This window comes from Aotus nancymaae, unplaced genomic scaffold, assembly GCF_030222135.1.
Source record: "Aotus nancymaae isolate 86718 unplaced genomic scaffold, 86718_ANA_hifiasm-v0.15.2.pri h1tg000011l, whole genome shotgun sequence".
NCBI classification, from domain to species: Eukaryota; Metazoa; Chordata; class Mammalia; order Primates; family Aotidae; genus Aotus; species Aotus nancymaae.
The window spans coordinates 13,271,433-13,290,015 of record NW_026988422.1 but is presented as its reverse complement, the minus strand read 5'-3'; the positions used below and the strand labels follow the sequence as shown (position 1 = coordinate 13,290,015).

General features: G+C 37.5%; 1 protein-coding gene across 2 annotated transcripts; it reads right to left on the bottom strand.

Moving 5' to 3' along the window:
* Positions 1-5,248: 5,248 nt before the first annotated feature.
* ABHD10 (abhydrolase domain containing 10, depalmitoylase) lies at positions 5,249-17,775 on the bottom strand. Of its 2 annotated transcripts, none has more exons than XM_012460953.2 (5): positions 17,599-17,775; positions 14,833-15,016; positions 12,124-12,235; positions 11,420-11,557; positions 5,249-7,220 (listed from the first exon to the last, which is right to left on the bottom strand). In XM_012460953.2, exons 1-5 carry the CDS (start codon positions 17,738-17,740, stop codon positions 6,876-6,878), a joined length of 921 nt encoding a protein of 306 aa, XP_012316376.2. In that variant the 5' UTR covers positions 17,741-17,775; the 3' UTR covers positions 5,249-6,875. The 2 variants fall into 2 exon arrangements, with proteins under 2 accessions (XP_012316376.2, XP_012316377.2); XM_012460954.2 differs by lacking the exon at positions 5,249-7,220 and adding an exon at positions 7,228-7,745.
* Positions 17,776-18,583: the final 808 nt, after the last annotated feature.

Here is an 18,583-nt window from a genome sequence, read left to right as displayed (position 1 = left end):
AGCCAGCCCTCTCCAGTGTCAGTCAAGCCCGCCTGCCTCCCTCCCGCTGAGAGCCTCTCTCTCATCTGCACAATTCTTTCCCTCCTCTGGGGAGACAGCCGATTGTCTTCCAGGCCAGCAGCTGCACGAGGGGATGAGGGCCTGTGGGAGGGTCCGTTCCACCGACTGTCCATCTGTCGGGAAAAGCCAAGCCACTTTCCCCTGCCCTGAGGTAACAATCGTCTGGCAGGACAGGAGGGGAAGGACTGAGAGCTGCTGTCAATTACTTGTTCAGCTGCCAGCCCTACGTCACCCAGAAACTTCCATCCTAGCAGGAAAGTGTTATGCCTCAGTTTGACTTACTCAAGGGAGATATTTTTTTCATGCTACTCATAACCAAAAGACACTAAGGGCAAGTTTTATAAAATATTATTATAATTATTACGATTTTTTTTTTGATAGTCTAGCTCTGTTGCCCAGGCTGGAGAGCAGTGGCGCGATGTCGGCTCACTGCAACCTCCGGCTCACTGCAACCTCCACCTCCCTGCGACCTCCGCCTCCCGAGTTCAAGAGATTCTCCTGCCTCAGCCTCCCGAGTAGCTGGGATTATAGGCACGCACCACCACGCCTGGCTAATTTTTGTACATTTAGTAGAGACGTGGTTTTGCCGTGTTGGTTAAGCTGGTCTTGAACTCCTCACCTCTGGTGATCCACCAAAGTTTTGGGATTACAGGCGTGAGCCACTGCTACGGCAAGTTTTATAAACTAGACAAAACTCAACGACTAAGACTTCTTAGAGTGAAAGGTTTTGATAGAATGTAGACTTCGTCTGAAGTTAGGACCCCAAAGGCACAACGGACATATTGTCAGCGGTAACTGAATATCTCCCATGAGCAAACAAGCACTCAGGCGAAATCATTAGCTCTAAGTTGGACCCAAATTCTTATAACAGCTAAAGCGCTTGGCAGTTTGTCCCCCTAAACTGTAAGCCACTTTTGGGGAAAGATCGAGTCTCATTGTTGTGTAATTCTCTGGGTGTTTTTCATGAGAAAAATCCCACATTTTTTTCCTTTGGTTCCTTTCTTCATTCAACAGATTTTACTGAGTGTTTAATTATGCCAACTACTGGACTGAGGAGGAATAAAATACAATTCTTGCATTGAAAACGGATTGATAAATTGACTGAAGCATATTAAATAAAGCAATTCTGGGTACATGGGATGGTGATCTTTGTCCTCATGGGAAATTGATTAGAAGCTATGCAGGAAATGACTCCTCAAATAATACATGCATTGAGAAAAATCTCCTACCGGCTGGTGCCTGGACTAAAGAAAATTTAATTACTTAGGAGATATGTGGGTGGTTTGCCTGAAAAAGACTTAGCTGTCAGTCATTGAAGGCCTGAGAGAGTACTCTGAAAGACAGAAAACCAGGAGCTTCAGGAGCGCAGTAGGTTTAAGACAAGGGAAGGGCTGACTAAGGCAGGTCTTGTTGCTGCATGGAATCACCAGGTGAAGAAGCCCAATAGACAGCGGCACAATCCTCAGACACTTGGAGCTTAGGGGAAGAGTTTAGAGCGGCGAAATTGACAGCAGAATTATGGAAGTCACCATTTGCATCTTGAGGAGCAGCCATAAGGCTAGTTCTAACCTTAGACTAAGGGAACAGAGGCCCAAACAGAAAGCATGTAACTTTTTCCGTGGCCAGAATGGCTCTGAGGAAGATGTTGGTTTGATATACAAAGGTTGAAACAATTCTAAAGATGTACATTTGCCTGTCTTCTTTAAAACACTGTGTTTTACAAATCTTTCATACCCAAAGATTCCCTCATATTATAACAGAGTAACTGATATGCTTTAAGTGAATAACTGGGCCCATGGTTCTAGAGAGGAAACGATGGCAAAGAGAGGGGCCACAGCAGGGCATTGACGTGTCCAGAAATCCAGAGGAAGTCTTCAGAGAAAAAATGCTTGATCCCCTCAGGGGTGACAGTGAAAATCAGCTCAACCCTGCATTTACTAAGTGCCTGCTAGTATTGCAGTGAATTCTTTCAACAACTTTTTAAGAGCCTATGTACGTACCTGAGACACAAAAATAAATGATACATGGCAATTTGGTTTAGAAACAAAGTTAAACTCGTAAACAATAAATGTCAGATGTCATGCTAAAATTATGCACAAAGTACTCAGGTTGGTACAATAATATCTGGAGGAGGGTGTTAAGAAATCAGGGGAAAGGTTTATAAATGAGATTATTTTATGTCTTAAAAGATGAGTAGGTGTTTGCCGGTGGATGTAGTAAGGCAAGACTGGTAAGGAATGTTGCTGTCAAAAGAAGTGTATTTAAGGTAAAAATCTTCCAGTATTAGTAAAACATAGGGTTAAAGAGAAGAGAAACAAAGAAAGAAAAATGAGGTTGGAATGTCAGGCAGGCTCCAGATCATAAAATGGTGTGTTTGCAAGTGCCCATGGTTAAATTTTCAGGAATTTCAAGAGACAGATATTAAACTCAGTCATTCTTAGCAAGTAGGTTATATTAACTTACTCTTAAATAAACTATATTACAAAGAAAAATTACTCAAAGTGGACCACTTCCTGATTTATTTCGCTACATTTTACTGTTACCTATGTTGAGAATAATTGCGTTTATTGTCTCTATATGGCGTAAATACTATGTGACGGTGTGCTACTGGGCATTTCCTCCCAGCTTTGCATTCAGAGATGTCATGAAGTAGTGGAAAGCCAGCCAGGGCAGGAATATTTATGCTGTGAATGTTAGCAAATGCAACAAGTCAGGGCTCCACCTTACCACCAAAAGCCAGTTCTTAAACTGGCTTTCTGAACTGGCTTTTGATTGTTAAACCAGCCTTGCATGAACTCATGTATCATGTAAGATTTTCAGCTTTTTCATAGAGAAAGAGAATGATCAATCTGATTTGGGTGAAGGAAAAGGAGACAGTCAGAATGACTCACAAGTTTGACTTGTATAACAGAAGCAATGGTGGCGCCATTTATTTTAAGAGGACTCGAAGGTGGGAAGATACATAAAGTGGAAAAGATAATAAGGTTTGGATTTACTGCATTTGGGGAGCCCATGTTCCATCCCAGTTCATTAGGCAGTTGGTTTTATGGGTCTGGAGCTCAAGAGAGTCTAGACTGTAGGTATGTACTTGAGTCACCTGCATGCAGGTAGTAGTTTAAACCATGAACATGGTGATGTTGCTCAAGGTGAATAAGTAGCAAGAGAAGACTTCCAAGGCCAGAACTCAAGGAATATTAACATTATAAGGTGGGCAAGGAGAAGGAGCCAGTAAAGGAGTTGATATAGCATGTCAGAGATGTCTGAGGACAAACAATCTCAAAATAAAGCTCCTGAGCTCAGTCATCCTTTGAGAGAAGGAAGCTAGGATATAAACTGAGAATTTCAAAGCAGTAAGTAGTATCAAAAAGGCATGGATAGATTACTGTTCACAAGAGAGTCCAGGGGACCTAGCAACAAGCTTCCTGAAAAAGAGAGATGGGGATGAGTAAGGAAAGGCTTCAAGGAGAAACTGACCTTTGAGCTTCTTCTTTAGATGTTTATCTAGCTGCAAAAACCCTGAAAGCCCAGGAAAACGGGAAGACAAAATGGGAAAGTATATTTTCCCCAAAAGATACATTTGGTTAAAAAAAAAAATTGCCTGAAATTTTCTAGGTATATTCTCCAAATACACCAAAGCATTACATTTTTTTCATCCGACCATTACACATACTACACGACTGTTTAGAAACTAAGAATTTACTTGAGATCTGCATTTAGAGAGGATCTTAAAAAGGTATATGGAAATTCCACCCACTTTTTCCTCAATCCCAGAACATAAGAATGCTTTAGATTTTTTTTTGACTATTCCAAATTTAATGAGTTTTTGACATATTTGCTTTGGGGACTATCCTGGGAATAGTTACATGGCAAGTCATTCTTTCAGCTTCCTATCTCCGTACTTTATAAAACTCAGCGTTGCCCAGAGCTTTTTTCTTCTACTCCTCCAGAGATTTTTCTATTGGTTGTTTGGAGAATGGAATACTGTTTAGATTTGTATCTGGAAATGCCTCTAATCTCAACAGATGTAGCAAAAGCAAAATATATTACGTGGCTTCACTTAGCCTTCCTTTCAGACGAGATCGGGCGCGTTCAGGGTGGTATGGCCATAGACTAGCCTTTCTTTCAAATGGTATTTGCCTCATCCCTTTCTGTTGTGGATGCTGAGATTTAGATGGGTCTATTGTCACTTTTTAAATAATGACCAAGTTCCAGAGGCTAAGGCACTGAAGGGCTGCCAGCTATTCATGCATTTTACACATCACTGAATACATGGCATGAAATGGTTTCAGAAAGGAGCTTTGGGAAAAACTAGAAAAAACAAGTAATAGTGCACTAAAATACACTAAATCTCATGGATGCAAACTCATTTGGAATTTGTGATGTTAACTCCTGCAAAGCTAGATTAACTTTTAAAAGATTTTCCTATCTTTAGATCATAAAAGTTCCCTCTCTTTTTCTGTTTTAAACTATTAGCATTTGAAAGAACACCATCAAACATTCCTATTTGGGATCTTGAGGTCAGGATGGTCAAATCCAGAGTTCAGCTTCAGAAGCCCTACCCACTTCCCTTCCTATGCCTTCATGGAGTGTGTCCTTCAGTCTCTGACTGGACTATGTGCAAAAAGATAGTGCCTCCTGTGTCATTGTTCCCAACGTGTTGTGCTTATTTAGACCTTACACCGTATTATCTAGGTTTACGTCATTTTACAGAAGAGACTGAGACTCAGTGAGGTCAGCTGCTTCAGTCACAGAACTAGTAAATGATGAGCCAGAATTAAAAACAAAGCTCATCTCTGCCCTTAACCATTATGCCATACTGCCTCTACCTATGTATTATGAATCTCTAATCATATTTATTACATTTTGTTATGTTTAAATGCAGAATACCATCACTGGCAAGGGCCCCACCTTCATGTTCCTAACAAGCCTCACATGTAGCAACGTCTAGGCAAAAATAAGTCCTTGAATAGCCAGTGTCATCTTCTATCAACCCACTCCAGCACCAAGCACTGCGGCACACAGAGATGGTTTATCTTTGTGGTTTGTGATTTTTGCCCAGTATAAAAGATAACCCACGGATTGTAGTTTAATTGCTCTGTAGGACACAAACCAGTTTTGTATCTGTGGAGAGCCCTCAACACCAACCCCAAATTCGAAGATTTGCTAGGAAGACGCATAAGACTCTGCATGCAGTTCTGCTCATTGCCATGATTTATTACAGTGAAAAGATACAAAACAAAATCAGCAAAGGAAAAAAGACACACGGGGTGAAGTCAGGGGAAACTAAGTGCAAGCTTCCAAGAATCCTCTGCCAGTGGAATCACAGAGGATGAGCTTAATTCTCCCAGCAACCAGTTGTAACAGCACTTGTGAAACGTTGTCAACCAGAAAAGCTTGTTAGAGTCTGAGTGCCAGGGGTTTTTACTGGGAGCTAGTCACGAAGGGCAGTCTCTGCCTGGCACATGCCAAACTTCTAGACTCCCAAAAGGAAAGCAGGTGTTCAGCAGAAACTATATTGTTCTACAGTTTAGATACGGTAAGGTACTTTGATCAGTTCTGGGAATGGTGGAAGCCCCCTGAACTCCAAATTCCCAGAAGCCAATCAAGGGGCAACCTTGCAAATCAGGTCTCTAGGGATAAGTAATCAGGTCTGCTTCATTAACACTTTTTTCTGCACAGCAATTTTATCTCAACATTTTTCTTCAATGCCAATAAATACTCAGTTTCTTGAATTGTACTTGGAACCAGCTTTACTATCTGCTGGGTTCCTCATTAATAAGTTGAGTAAGTCTTTAACACATGCTCATTTTATATACATGTATATATGTGAGTCATGTCAACTTAATAAAAGGTTTGACAGATAATAACCTAATCAAGCTAAATAAAGTCCAGCCAAAATTAATGGATAAAAAACATTAACTCAGTAATATCAAAATTCACTTTGCACCTCATTTTAGTTATTTAGGAAAAAAAAAAAACCTTTATACTTACATTTCACACTTTCTCACTGACTTTAGAAAGCCTTCTGATTTAGGTGGCAGTCACTTGCCTAGTTGTACTTAGGGCAGTATTAATGAAATAATGAATGTTTCTGCAAGTAAGCAGTAATATATAAAGATCAATTTCCTCTTTAGTTTTATCAATCAGAATATTAAAATGCTACATCGTTTCAGATGAAATTCCCCATTTAAATATACGACACATAAGCCAAAATTCAGAAATAGCTCCTTGTGTCACTGTAGTTTTTGAGTCTTTAAAAAAAGCCTTAAGTTCGAATATAATGTGCAGCTTATATAATCTATATATATAATAGTACTTTATCTATTATATATAAAGTAGCATCCTTATTGTGAACTTTATTATGCTTCTGAAGTTTCTCCAATCATTTCAAATCTACTTCAATAAAAATTTCCCTATATTTTGTGAATTGCATTTTAAAATCAGAAAGTTACAAATTTCCATCTATAATAAAAACAAAATATTCATGCTTTATTAATAATCCTAATTAGAAAAGGATGCAATTAAGAGCTGACATAGCTAACATAAACATAAGAAAGGTAAACTTTTCTTGAATAAAAAAATAGGAAATACTTTAATGAAAAAAAAATCAAGGACAAAAGGAAGGAGAAATTTTTCTAAACAGTAACTGGTCCTTCTTTCAATTTACATTACTTGTGCAAATACATCATTAAATAAATACTCATCTGATATTTACAAAATAGAGGTAAGAGAAAAACCTAAAGTATCAGGATCTTTCATTTGCTATCCCTCTTCCAATCTTCTGGATACATTACATACCAACTAAACATGTGATACTAGTTAACTATAGTTGAAAGCTTATCAATTAAATCATCAATAGTGTAAACAAGAAGCTGAATGTCTGCTTTTTCCTTCATTCGGTGATCACTATGTTTTCGGAGGATGACATCCACATCTGTGCTGAGTACTCGGTCGGCAACCTGCATTGATGTATGCCAAGGTACAACATCATCCTTCATGCCATGGAGCAATCTTATAGGGCAGTTCACAGGAATTGGGCTATGTAACAAGCAGTGGTGTTCAGCTTCTTTAATGAAACTGTACTGAATGTGATAAACTCCTTCTTCATGGTATTTTGATGGCATGCTCCACACACCTTTCATCTCAACTTCCTTTTTTACCTATTGAAAAAAGAAAAATAAAAGTATTTGTGACTTTATGGAACACTAACACATGCGATAGCTTTAAGTAATCTAAAGAAGGCAGTTCTTGAATGAGAAGATAGAGATAACAAAAGTATAATAATACTTTTCAATAATGAATTACTATATGCAAGGTACTATGATGGGTACTATATACATATTATTCCATAAAATTCTGATAATAATTCTGTTATTATCCCATTTTTATAAAAGAGGACATTAAGGTTTAGATAAATGAAATATTGTGCTCAACAGTTGAGGGCCTGGCTACTAACTGTTATGACTAAGACTCAAACTTGAATTTAGATTTATCTAACTTTATCACACAGTATGTTAAGTCAGGTGTTGCTTCACCCCATCTGAAAAGAAAAATGAAACGGGAGAAAAGTATTACAATTTCTTGGAATCAGTCCAGGTATCATTCATATTTGTATAAAATCAAATCATACACATACTTATGCAATTTTAGGCTGAATATAAAAAAGTAGTTTTCCTTCCAAAGTCCTAGAAAAGGAAAAAAAAAATCTGATTTTTGTTTTGGACGACAAAGAAGACTTCCACATACTTCCTGAAAATCAAACAGTAATATGTGTACATTTATTCCCATAAAATGAAACATACATGTCCTTGACTTTTTGAGAACTTATTTTTTACATTATAATTTATCTTAATTTTTCTAATTAAAAATTAGAATTTTGTATGAGTAACATATAGACATTATAGAAAACATAATAATAATTTTAAAAAAAGAAATAAACCACCCATAATTCTATCTTATGGATAGAAAAACCATTAATATTCTGGCTTATTTCCAGTATTTGTCTATATGTGTTTTGGTTTTTATATAAGTAAAATGCAAAATACATACATATTACATACTCATATACAGTTTTCTATGCCGCTTTAATACATATATTTCTGGGTTTAAAAAATTCTATGAAAAGGTTTTAAATGCTGCACTGCCGTCCACTGTAATTGACTTAATTAGCTTGACCATCCCATACTGTTGGATACTTTCATCTACACTTTTGAGCATAAAAGTTTATTTATATATAATATATTCTTAGACAATCAGAGCTTAAAACTAAAAATAAAAATCAAGCTATGAATAGTTTTAAGACTTTTGCAATTATATGATATGAAGGGCATTTCTAGAAAAATAGAACAGACATCTTATTAAAAATTTTAAAAAAATAAGGAAAGAAAAGCTATATGTAACATATTTGAAAAATTTAAAGTTTCACAAACATACTATGATTTTTCCATGTTTAAAATTGTTTATTGCAAATGTAAAAAGGAAAACAAGAACTTAAAATATATAATATAATCTACATGTACTTTAGGCTTTTAATGTATTTTTTTAATTCCAGAAAGATTTAATAATTCAGTTAAAAAAATCATACTTCTAAATATGTCTTCAAATGATTTAAAATTAAGGAAACTCTACAAAATTATAAAATGCATAAATCTATATTAATATCATGGCGTTTTCTGTATTAAAACAACATATAAACCAAATATTTAAAGTAAAGATGACATTCAGTTATCCTCAAGTTACTCAGGATTGTTCCTGAAATTTGTAAATATTTCAGTAGATAAAACTTTTCCACTGGCTATTAGCTGAAGCGGAGGCTTTGCTAATTAATGGGACACTCACTTAATAATAGTTTCATTTTAAGCATCCCTAGTCCCCAACTAGCTCTGTTACCTGCCACTGAATTGAATGAAAATGGTCTATTTGAAGAACAAAGTTAACTTTATAAAATGTTTTATGTCTCAAATCCTCAAGAACAAAAAGTTTGCTGTTCTCAAATCCTCAAGAACAAAAAGTTTGGAAACAGCAAAAACATTACCCAAAGAAAATGTACAATATATTAAGCTCTACACTAAGAAAACTTATCAAAGCAATATGGTTCAGAAGCTTACATTCCAAACAGCTGTGCATCATGTCTGAGGCCCTCTAGTGTCCAAAGAAGGAAATAATGATTTGAGTCAGTTAAAGAGGAAGGTCAACGAGAAATGCTGGGCTTAACATTTGCTGGATTATAAGAGATGGTAAAAATCTCCGCATCTGCTCTGTTGACATTGTTAGGGCTAGCTGTTTATGTGGAGAAGAAACAGTGGGCTTAGTGTTCCTGCTCTTTCTTTATACATGCTTTTAAGTTAACCAAGGGCTCAACATGCTTCTGTTAACAACTGCTTATCTGATTAAGTATTAGCAAAACTATGCCCTGATTTGCAGATTATAAATCTTCTCAGTCACTTAGGAAGTATCTACTCTATCCTCACTCTGAATGATGTGAACACACACACACACACACACACACACACACAGAAATGTACATGGCTGAGCACAGTGGCTCATGTCTGTTATCTCAGCACTTTGGGGGGCCAAAGCAGGAGAATCTCTTGAGCCTAGGAGTTCAAGATCAGCTTGAACAACACAGTGAGACGCTGTTTCTAAAAAAAAATACAAAAATTAGCCAGGCATAGTGGTGTGCACTTGTGGTCCCAGCTACTCAGGAGGCTGAGGTGGGAGGATCTCTTGAGTCTGGGAGTTCAAGGTCATAGTAAGTGATGATTGCACCACTGCACTCCAGCCTTGGCAATAGAGAGATACCCTGTCTTAAAACCCCCCAAAATAAAAACAAAACCAAAACAAATGTACAGAGGTTTTGTCATTTACCAATAATGAAAAAATACAATCAATTCCCCAACCCCCCCAAAATCAACTCCTTTTCGATCTGCCATGTCCTTGAGATAATTTCCTACCCCAGGAACTGCTGTATTATTGAGTTAAGAGGATGGAGCAAGGAGTCCACGTTTAGATACACAAAATGGCAATGGTGGGAAACATGAAGACACTGAGCAACTACGTATGAGAAACCACCAAGAAAGTGAACAAAATTCAGAAACAGGAGGTAAGTTCAAGGAAGACCAGCTTTGTAATTCTAGCCCTGATAGGAAATAATATGAGAAATCTGAATACACACACAATGCTGTTTCTTAAGGAGCTGAGAACACCATAAACTAAGAAAGAACTCAGATAATACATGGCACAGGTATTAATGTAGAACTTGAGGTAAATCAATGACATTCTACTATTCAACACTACATACGCTTTTTTCTTTTTTTTTTTTCTGAACTGCCTTCTCCTCTTCCTCCATTTTCTAAAGCATTGTACTTAAACTTCGTAAGAGATTTATTAAAACATAGACTGCTGGGCTGTATCCCCAGTTTCTGATTCAGGGTAAAACCCAAGAATTCGGGTTTCTAACAAGTTTCTCAGGTGCTACTGCTGCTAGACTAGAAACCGTATTTTTTAAACTACTGCTCTGTTTTCTTTAATTTCTGTGTCTCTGTGACTCTGACTGACAATATCTGTCTGGAGAGTTCTGTTGAGAGGATCTGAGGCTGCTTTTAGGCTAAAACAGAGAGCCAGCTCTTCATATTCATGGTTTCTGCATCCATGTATTCAACTAATGTTGGATCAAAAATATCCAGAAAAAAAGATTACATCTGTATTGAACATGTACAGACTTTTTTCCTTGTCCCTATTCCCTGAACAATATAGTATAACAACAATTTACATAGCACTTACATTGTACTAGGTATTTTAAGTAATCTAGATATGATTTAGATTATACAAGATTTTGTGCAAATACTACACCATTTTTTTTATGAGAGACTTGGCCATCTATGGATTCTGGTATCGTGGGAGGTCTTGGAAGCGATCCCCTTCAGATACCAAGGGATGACTAGTTTCAGTTGATTAGCCCAATCTAACACAGTCATAAGAACAAGCACTCCTTCCCATATGCCACAAAGTAAGAGGAACAAAAGGAGTTCACGACGTATGATCCAAATAAGTAAATGTAATTAATAAAGAAAATGTTGATAAAAAAATAAACTTCAAAGTGAGATTTTGTTAATGTGTCTCAAATATTTGGCAAAATGATTTGAAGTGACTGTGAAGAAAGGAAATCTTAAAGAAAACAATGCCAAATAATTAAAGGTAGAAAAGAGATTGTGTACAGAAAGGCAGCTAAGACAAACGATGGGCCAGCTATACGTCAAAGGACTCATTATGTTATCTGTCCCTCCTTCCTTCAAAGAAAGAGGGAGCAGAAGTATAAGAGGTAAATATATTGAGGTGGCCAAAGTGACTTTTGACTTACCTCAACAGGAAGCTGATTAAACTGTGTCACTAAGCTATCTGCAGCTGTAGCTACACCAATAAGAGCCATGACCTTTTCTGGTCGTGCAATTGCAGCATGAAGCATAAGCCAACCCCCGAGGCTAGATCCAACAAGAATCTAAAAATAAAAAATAAAGTATTAGGTATTTAAGACAGTATAGGGTATAAACATAAAACAAAATATATACAATAAAAAGTAAAATAATATACACTATTAGAAAGTAAAAATAATACAATCATTTTAAATCAAATATCAAAACTGATTAAACATTCAAATTAAATAAAAACATTTTCTTTTCTTTTCTTTCTTTTTTTTTTTTGAGACAGAATTTCCCTCTTTTTGCCCAGGCTGGAGTGCAATGGCACAATCTCAGCTCACTGCAACCTCTGCCTCCTAGGTTCAAGCAATCCTTCTGCCTCAGCTTCCTGGGTAACTGCGATTACAGGCGTACACCACCACACCTGGCTAAATTCTGTATTTTTAGTAGAGATGGGGTTTCACCATGTTGGTTAGGATGGTCTTGAACTCCTGACCTCCAGTAATCCACTTGCCTCAGCCTCCCAAAGTGCTGGGATAACAGGCATGAGCCACCATGCCCAACCAAATATTTTCATAACTAAAGAAACTGCTTAAATATGAAGTTATAGTCAGTAACTATCATCATACTTAACAGAAACAGTCACCTGTGGCCCTTCAGCTAAGTCATCAATTATAGAAAGAACATCTTTTCTCCATTTCCCCACCGTGCTTTCCTCAAGGTTACCATCTGAACTTCCAACTCCTGAGTAATCAAACCTGGAAAAGAAGAAAAAAAACTGTATTTGCTTCTTTAATTTTTAAGAAAGACAGCACCTTCCTCATTACTATAATGCTTATAGTAAAACATCACAATCGGTATGTATTTTAGCAAATTCTATTGGCTGATTGACTTTCAAATATTTCCTATGTCCAATCACTTTTCTCACCTTCTCCACTGCTACTAGCCTGGTCCAAGTCACACTGTCTCTCCACTGAACTAATCCAACAGTCTCCTAAAAAGTCTCCTGTTCACATTTTCACACTCATAGTCTTTTTCTATATAGTAGAGTGATCCCTTCCAAACAAAAACATGTCTTGCAAACCCTCCACAGGCTTTCTATAATCTTTAAATCTAGAGTCCTTATCATACTTTGGTGCCTGATCACCTCTCTGATCTCATTTCTCATTGTTTTCTCCCCACCCAACCGCCAACTGTAACCTTGCTTTCCTTCTTCAAGTTCCCGTTTCAGCACCTTTTCTCTCCACATGGCACACTCTCCTCCAGATATCCATGCAGATTGTTCCCTCACTTCACTCAGGCCTTTGGCTCAAATGTTACATCCTCAGAAAAGCCTCCCATGACCACTCAACTATTAAAGCTGTGCTTCTTTCATCATTCTCTAATTCTTTACTCTGCTTCATTTTCTTCATAGCACTTATTATTACTTGAGATAAATTTGATTATTTATGGTCTGTATCCCCCATTAGAATGAAAGCTCCACATGGGCACAAGCTTTGTTTCAATGTATTTCTAGTGTCTAGATCAGTTCCTTGCAATGGTAGGTGCTTGGTGTATATTTACTGAATTAATGGATGGGAAGGAGACCAGAATAAAATTCATCATCACCAGCCCATCCATTTCTCCTTCCAACTTCCTAGTTATCTAGGCTCAAAGTCTGTCTGGTCTATGAGTTTTACCTCTCTTTAAGGGTATCAAATCAATAAAAAATCACGGTGATATAAAGTATCATACCACACCCACAGGTTACCTAAACCCTAGTCATACTGAACTACTCCCAATTCCCAATTACACCCTTTTAAAACTTAGAGCCTTAGCACGCAGTTCTGCTGCAAAGAATGGCTTCTTCCCCAACTCAAATTCATACTCATCCTTTAAGTCATGTCACCTCCTTTGAGGAACTTTACTTGACATTTATGCCCCATTTAGTACCACTTTCTTTGTATGTACTCAACACTTTTCATATTGTATTAAAATCAAGTTTGTTTTTAAATATTCATCTTCCTCTGACTAGAATGTCAGTTCATTAAGGGCAGACTGTTTCATTCAAGTTTGTTTTTCCAGGCTCCAGAATATTGCCTGCCCTATATCATCACCATTCATTCTCATTTCTTCTTATGTTCATCCCTTTCTTTGTACTTTGGTTAAGTCCAGTATCTTGGTGCAGGTGTCTGTTTGTCATCTTAGACCTAGACTATCACAGTAACCTCCTATCTTGTGTCTCTATCACTCTGTCTTTAAACAGAGTCACTATATACATGTCAGGTTTTTTCTTTAACATTATATTGATATAGCATTACCTTCAGTGCTCCCTGCAATATACAACATAATGCTAGAGAATCTATTTCCAAAAAGTACGCCAATCTTCAGAATAAGAACAGATTTTAAAAGGGTTCTGAGCATGAAAATAAAATAATCCAGTTAATTTGGTAAAAGAAATGATTACATCCATATAATTGACCAAATTTCTGCTAATATACAGGTAGTCCAGAAGTTTTATATATAGTTGTATTTTCTAGAATTATATATATTGAATGAACGTTAATCACTCTTTTAAAAATTTAGACAGATAGATTTTTAGGCTGTTAGTGCTAACTCAGAAGTTATCTCTAGACCAAGCTCCTTCTTTTGATGACAAACTTAGGTCCAATGTTTATTAACTTACTTGTCTTGTAATAGAAATTGCTAGAATTTATTGTAGAACCCATGTTTCTTGAATTCCAGGCTAATCTTTTTATGAAATCATACCATCTTTTCTGGAAAGTAGATACTGAATATATGACTGTTATAGGTAGATCTTATAAGAATATAAAGTTATTTACTAAAATAACTGTCAGCATGAAAAATTAGGAATTATAAAATCAACCTTTAGTGAAATACCACCTATCCCTATTTATGCTTATACAAAATCAAATTACAGGAGAGGGAAGAGAAAATTCAGCAGAAATTTGTATTATATAATTCTTTTAAATACATGGATTACTTTTAGATAAACAGTGATCAAATAAGTCCTTAAGTCCCCAGTGGAAAATGATAATATAAGAGACTGTATGAAAGCCAAATAGTATATCTGTTTGTTGTCACACACATTATTGCCTCTAAAGACCTTCGTTACCACTGCTTTCCTTAAGATGTCCTTTCTTGCCAGGGTTGTCAGTGTGGCACAAAGGCCTTTAAAAAAAGGTCTATTAAAGGTTGCTTTTAAAATTACTCTAAATCACAAGATGCAAGTTTACAGGCCATTAAAATAATGTATAAAAATGCTGGCATTTACTTCAACTGGTTAGAACAGAAGTAATTCTCCATTGTTGTGCTAATGGTAGCAATTATTTTCTCAGTAATGTGTTGTTCCTACCTTATGTAGGCGTGACCTAGAGATTTGCAAAACTCCTCAATCGCCAATGCTTTTGTACCATTCATATTAGAAATATAGCCAGGGATGAAGATAATTCCTGGACTTTTGCCTTTTAGCCTCTTATAAGCCAGTTTGGGAAGGTCTGGTCGATTAAGGAAAGAGAGTGACGTCTTTTGTCTGCAAGCTAAACAAAGTACACAAAACATAAACTATGGTTTGCAAATTCGGTTGTTGAAAAACCATATATATTTTCAATCCTAACTTTCTTATCTTAATGAATTGATGTAAAATGCTATTTCCATTTAATAGGAAAAACAAAAACAAAGTCAAAGTACTAAATTAGTAAGTCTGTGCATGAGATTTCTTGTTTTAAAATCATGCCAACATCAGTACCTTCTTTGAGCAAGATCCAACCTTGATTCTTCCAAAACACACAATGAGGTAGCAATTTCAAGGCAACAAAATACAGAGACTGATCAAAAAACATTCTCCTGTCACTACTTTATCATCTATCCTAAACAGTATCAATCAACATTCAGATTTATCCGCAATAGTTTCAGCCCTCTCTTGTGAGATTTTTGGCCTCATTTTTTAAATTTATTTTTGGTTTGATTAGTTTCACATCCCCTATTTTCTTTTATTTTTTTGAGCAGAGTCTCACCTTGTCACTCAGGCTGGAGTGTTGTGATGCAATCCTAGCTTATGGCAGCCTGGACCACCTCGACTTCCCGGGCTCAAGCCATCTTCCTGCCTCGGCCTCCCCAGTAGCTGCACTACATGCATGTACCAGCGCACCTGGCTAATTTTTGTATTTTTTTGTAGAGACAGGGTCTCTCTATGTTGCTTAGGCTGATCTCAAACTCCTGGGCTCAAGTGATCCTCCCACCTTGGCCTCTTAGTGCTGAAATTACAGGTGTGAGCCACTATGCCTAGCCTTGCATCCCTGACTTTCTCGGGGATCAGGGAAGATACAGGTTTGGTCTGCCCTTGGGAAATTGTTTCAAAGGAAGAGGTGCTGTGCCCTTTTCATTACTGACTCCAATCCACCCCACCTGCTCACCCATCCACCCACCTCAACCAAGAAATCATGAGCCACAGTAACAACTCATAATTTTATATCAGCTGAGGTGGGTTCAATCAGCAGTTTCTTTAAAAATAACATATTAATAGTACATTTTTGGAAAGAGATTTCTTATAGGCCTATGAAATCACTTTGCATTTTATTTGTTGGTTTGGTTTTCTGTAAATGGAACACACAGATTTTAGTGTAATTTAAGTATAACAGTACAACTGGTGAACTTTATAAGAGTATTCCATTTCATCATTTTTCAAATTTTCCCCCATAATAAAATCCATACTTGCTCTTAAGAAACAAGTAGATTTTTTTTTTAAACAGTCATTTATAATACCACCTCTTCTTTCCAAAGACGCTAGGTTTGTATACTTCCTTAGGGTCTTTGGACTAACAAATTTTCCTTTTTTATATTAAATGAAGCCGTCCTCCACTTTGAAAACTTCTCCGTCTTGAGAAGAGAATTCATGTGTGCTGCTAAAGTTTTCCCTGTTTTGTAATTAAGAAGCTGATTTTTAAAAAACTTAACTGAAGGCCTTAAAGGATTCCTTTTTACATGTAAGCTTGTTTCAAAGTATAGAGAAAAACGCCAAATCTAAAACTTTCAGTAAGGGCAAGTTATGTTGACCCACTGATTGTGTCAGCAAAAATGTTCATTTCCCATCATCTCAGCTGAGTACGAAAAAAAATTCTTACTATTCTTTTCCAGAAATCACCTCCCAAAACAGTAATTTCCCCGAGATAATTATAATTTATTTAATGTAAGTTCTAAGTAGACAGATTCATATAATTATATCCATAAATCATCTTTGAACATAAGCATTAGTTCAAAGCCTGGTGCATGAGTGCTCAATGAATGTTTGCTAAATAGATGAAATAATATTATACTCTGGTTAATGAACTGACATACTATGCTTTGCCAGAAGTATTTGCATGTATAACATGCCTTTTGGTTGTGTATAATTAAATGCAAGTTAAACTGATTATAAAAGTTTAAAAACTGTAACTCCATACAAAAGATCTCTGCCATGACATTAATTACCACTCCAAGCAACATGCATCTGACAGCTGCGTGGCAATGGCGTGAACAACACACAAAGCCAAAAAACAAAAGGGTCTAATTCAAATACTATATATATACGAGGTTCTCTGATTTTTGGCCCAAATTCTAGTTTCCTTTGTGCAATAATGATTACGGTTCTTTCACTGAGTGGGTGCAGCAAGAAGGCAAAACTAGAAACTGAAGTCATGGGGGCGTCTACACTTTTTACAAAGAATATGCCTCACATTGTTAGGTTCCCTCAAGTCAAAGGAGAGTGTGCCTAACCATTTTAGGAGTCACAATCTACAAACTCCTAGAAGTAACTAATAATCAAATGCATTAAACGCTCATTTTAATTTTTCCTAGTGTTGGCGTTTAACGCAGGGGAGGCAGGCAGGGAGCAGGAGTTCTTTAAACTGCACAGCGTAAAATGCCAGCGAGCGCCCGGGATGCCCAGAATGCCGCAGGGCGCGGGAGAGCTCTCCTCACAGCCTACACTAGAAGTGTACACAGCGCCTAGAACTGGGGTGCTTAGAAAGGGGGAAGAGCAGTTTTGAACCGGGCGCCAAAGACGCACTGCACAGATACAGGAACTGACGGAACCCGAGGCGTTCGAAAGTACGTATCCTACTCTCGCCTTTCGGACACTGACCTGGGAGCCACCGTGGCGCCCGCTGAGGCATCGGTGCAAGCAGCGTGTTGAGGCCACAGTGGGGACCGAAGGGGACAGCTGCCCAGCCCCAGCTCCGACAAGGTAACCAGGCCGCCACAGCAGCCTTGCGCGCAACCGCCATCTTCCCAGCTGTCCCGGCACGCCGCAGTGTCCCACAGAAGCGACCCCTACGCACCGGAACTGAGACTGCGCATGTGCTGAAGGCTGGAAGGCGGAACTTACTGAAAAGCGCCCCGCACGATTTTCAGCTTGCGAAGAGCGCACATGCGCAGAGCGTCGTGGCTCTCGCACTTCTTTGGACTGTTAGTTCTACGAGTAGCAAGGTTTGGCTTAGGGCCTTTGGGATGTTTTGAGTGGCGTCGGGAGGCTGCCCTATCAGCGGGCTGATAGATAATACAGAGCTGGAAGCTTGGAAAGGAACCCTATCCAGCGGTCCTAGATCGGAAGCCGCAGTCCCGCCAACCGTGTGACAGTTTTAACCAGTACCGGAAATGCTCCCGATATCTGACATTAATCTCGCCTGTATAACCTGGAATGGAATCGGACATTCCCTGCTCTAGACGTATATGACTGATTAATGAAATATTGGATTATCTTGGTCCCTTCCTTGTGCTATATGCAAAAGTAAATTTCAGTTAAAAAAAAAAAAGATTTCAACGGAAGAATGCAACTGAGAGGATTAAATAAATTTTAGGAGAATATTTTATAGTCCGGAGATAGAAGGGACTTTCTTAACCAAGATTTCAAACCCCAAGATCATAAATAAAAAATATATTTGTATACGAATTTAAACTTTTTGAATGGCAAAAGACATCTTAAGAGCCCAGGAAAATGGATTTTGTAGCATAGCTACATTAATATTTCTAGTTCAGCCTGCTCCTAGAAATAAAAAATATAATGCCAATAAAACTGGCCAACAACTATGAATAGGCTCCTCATATAAGGAAACATGATGCTTAAACTC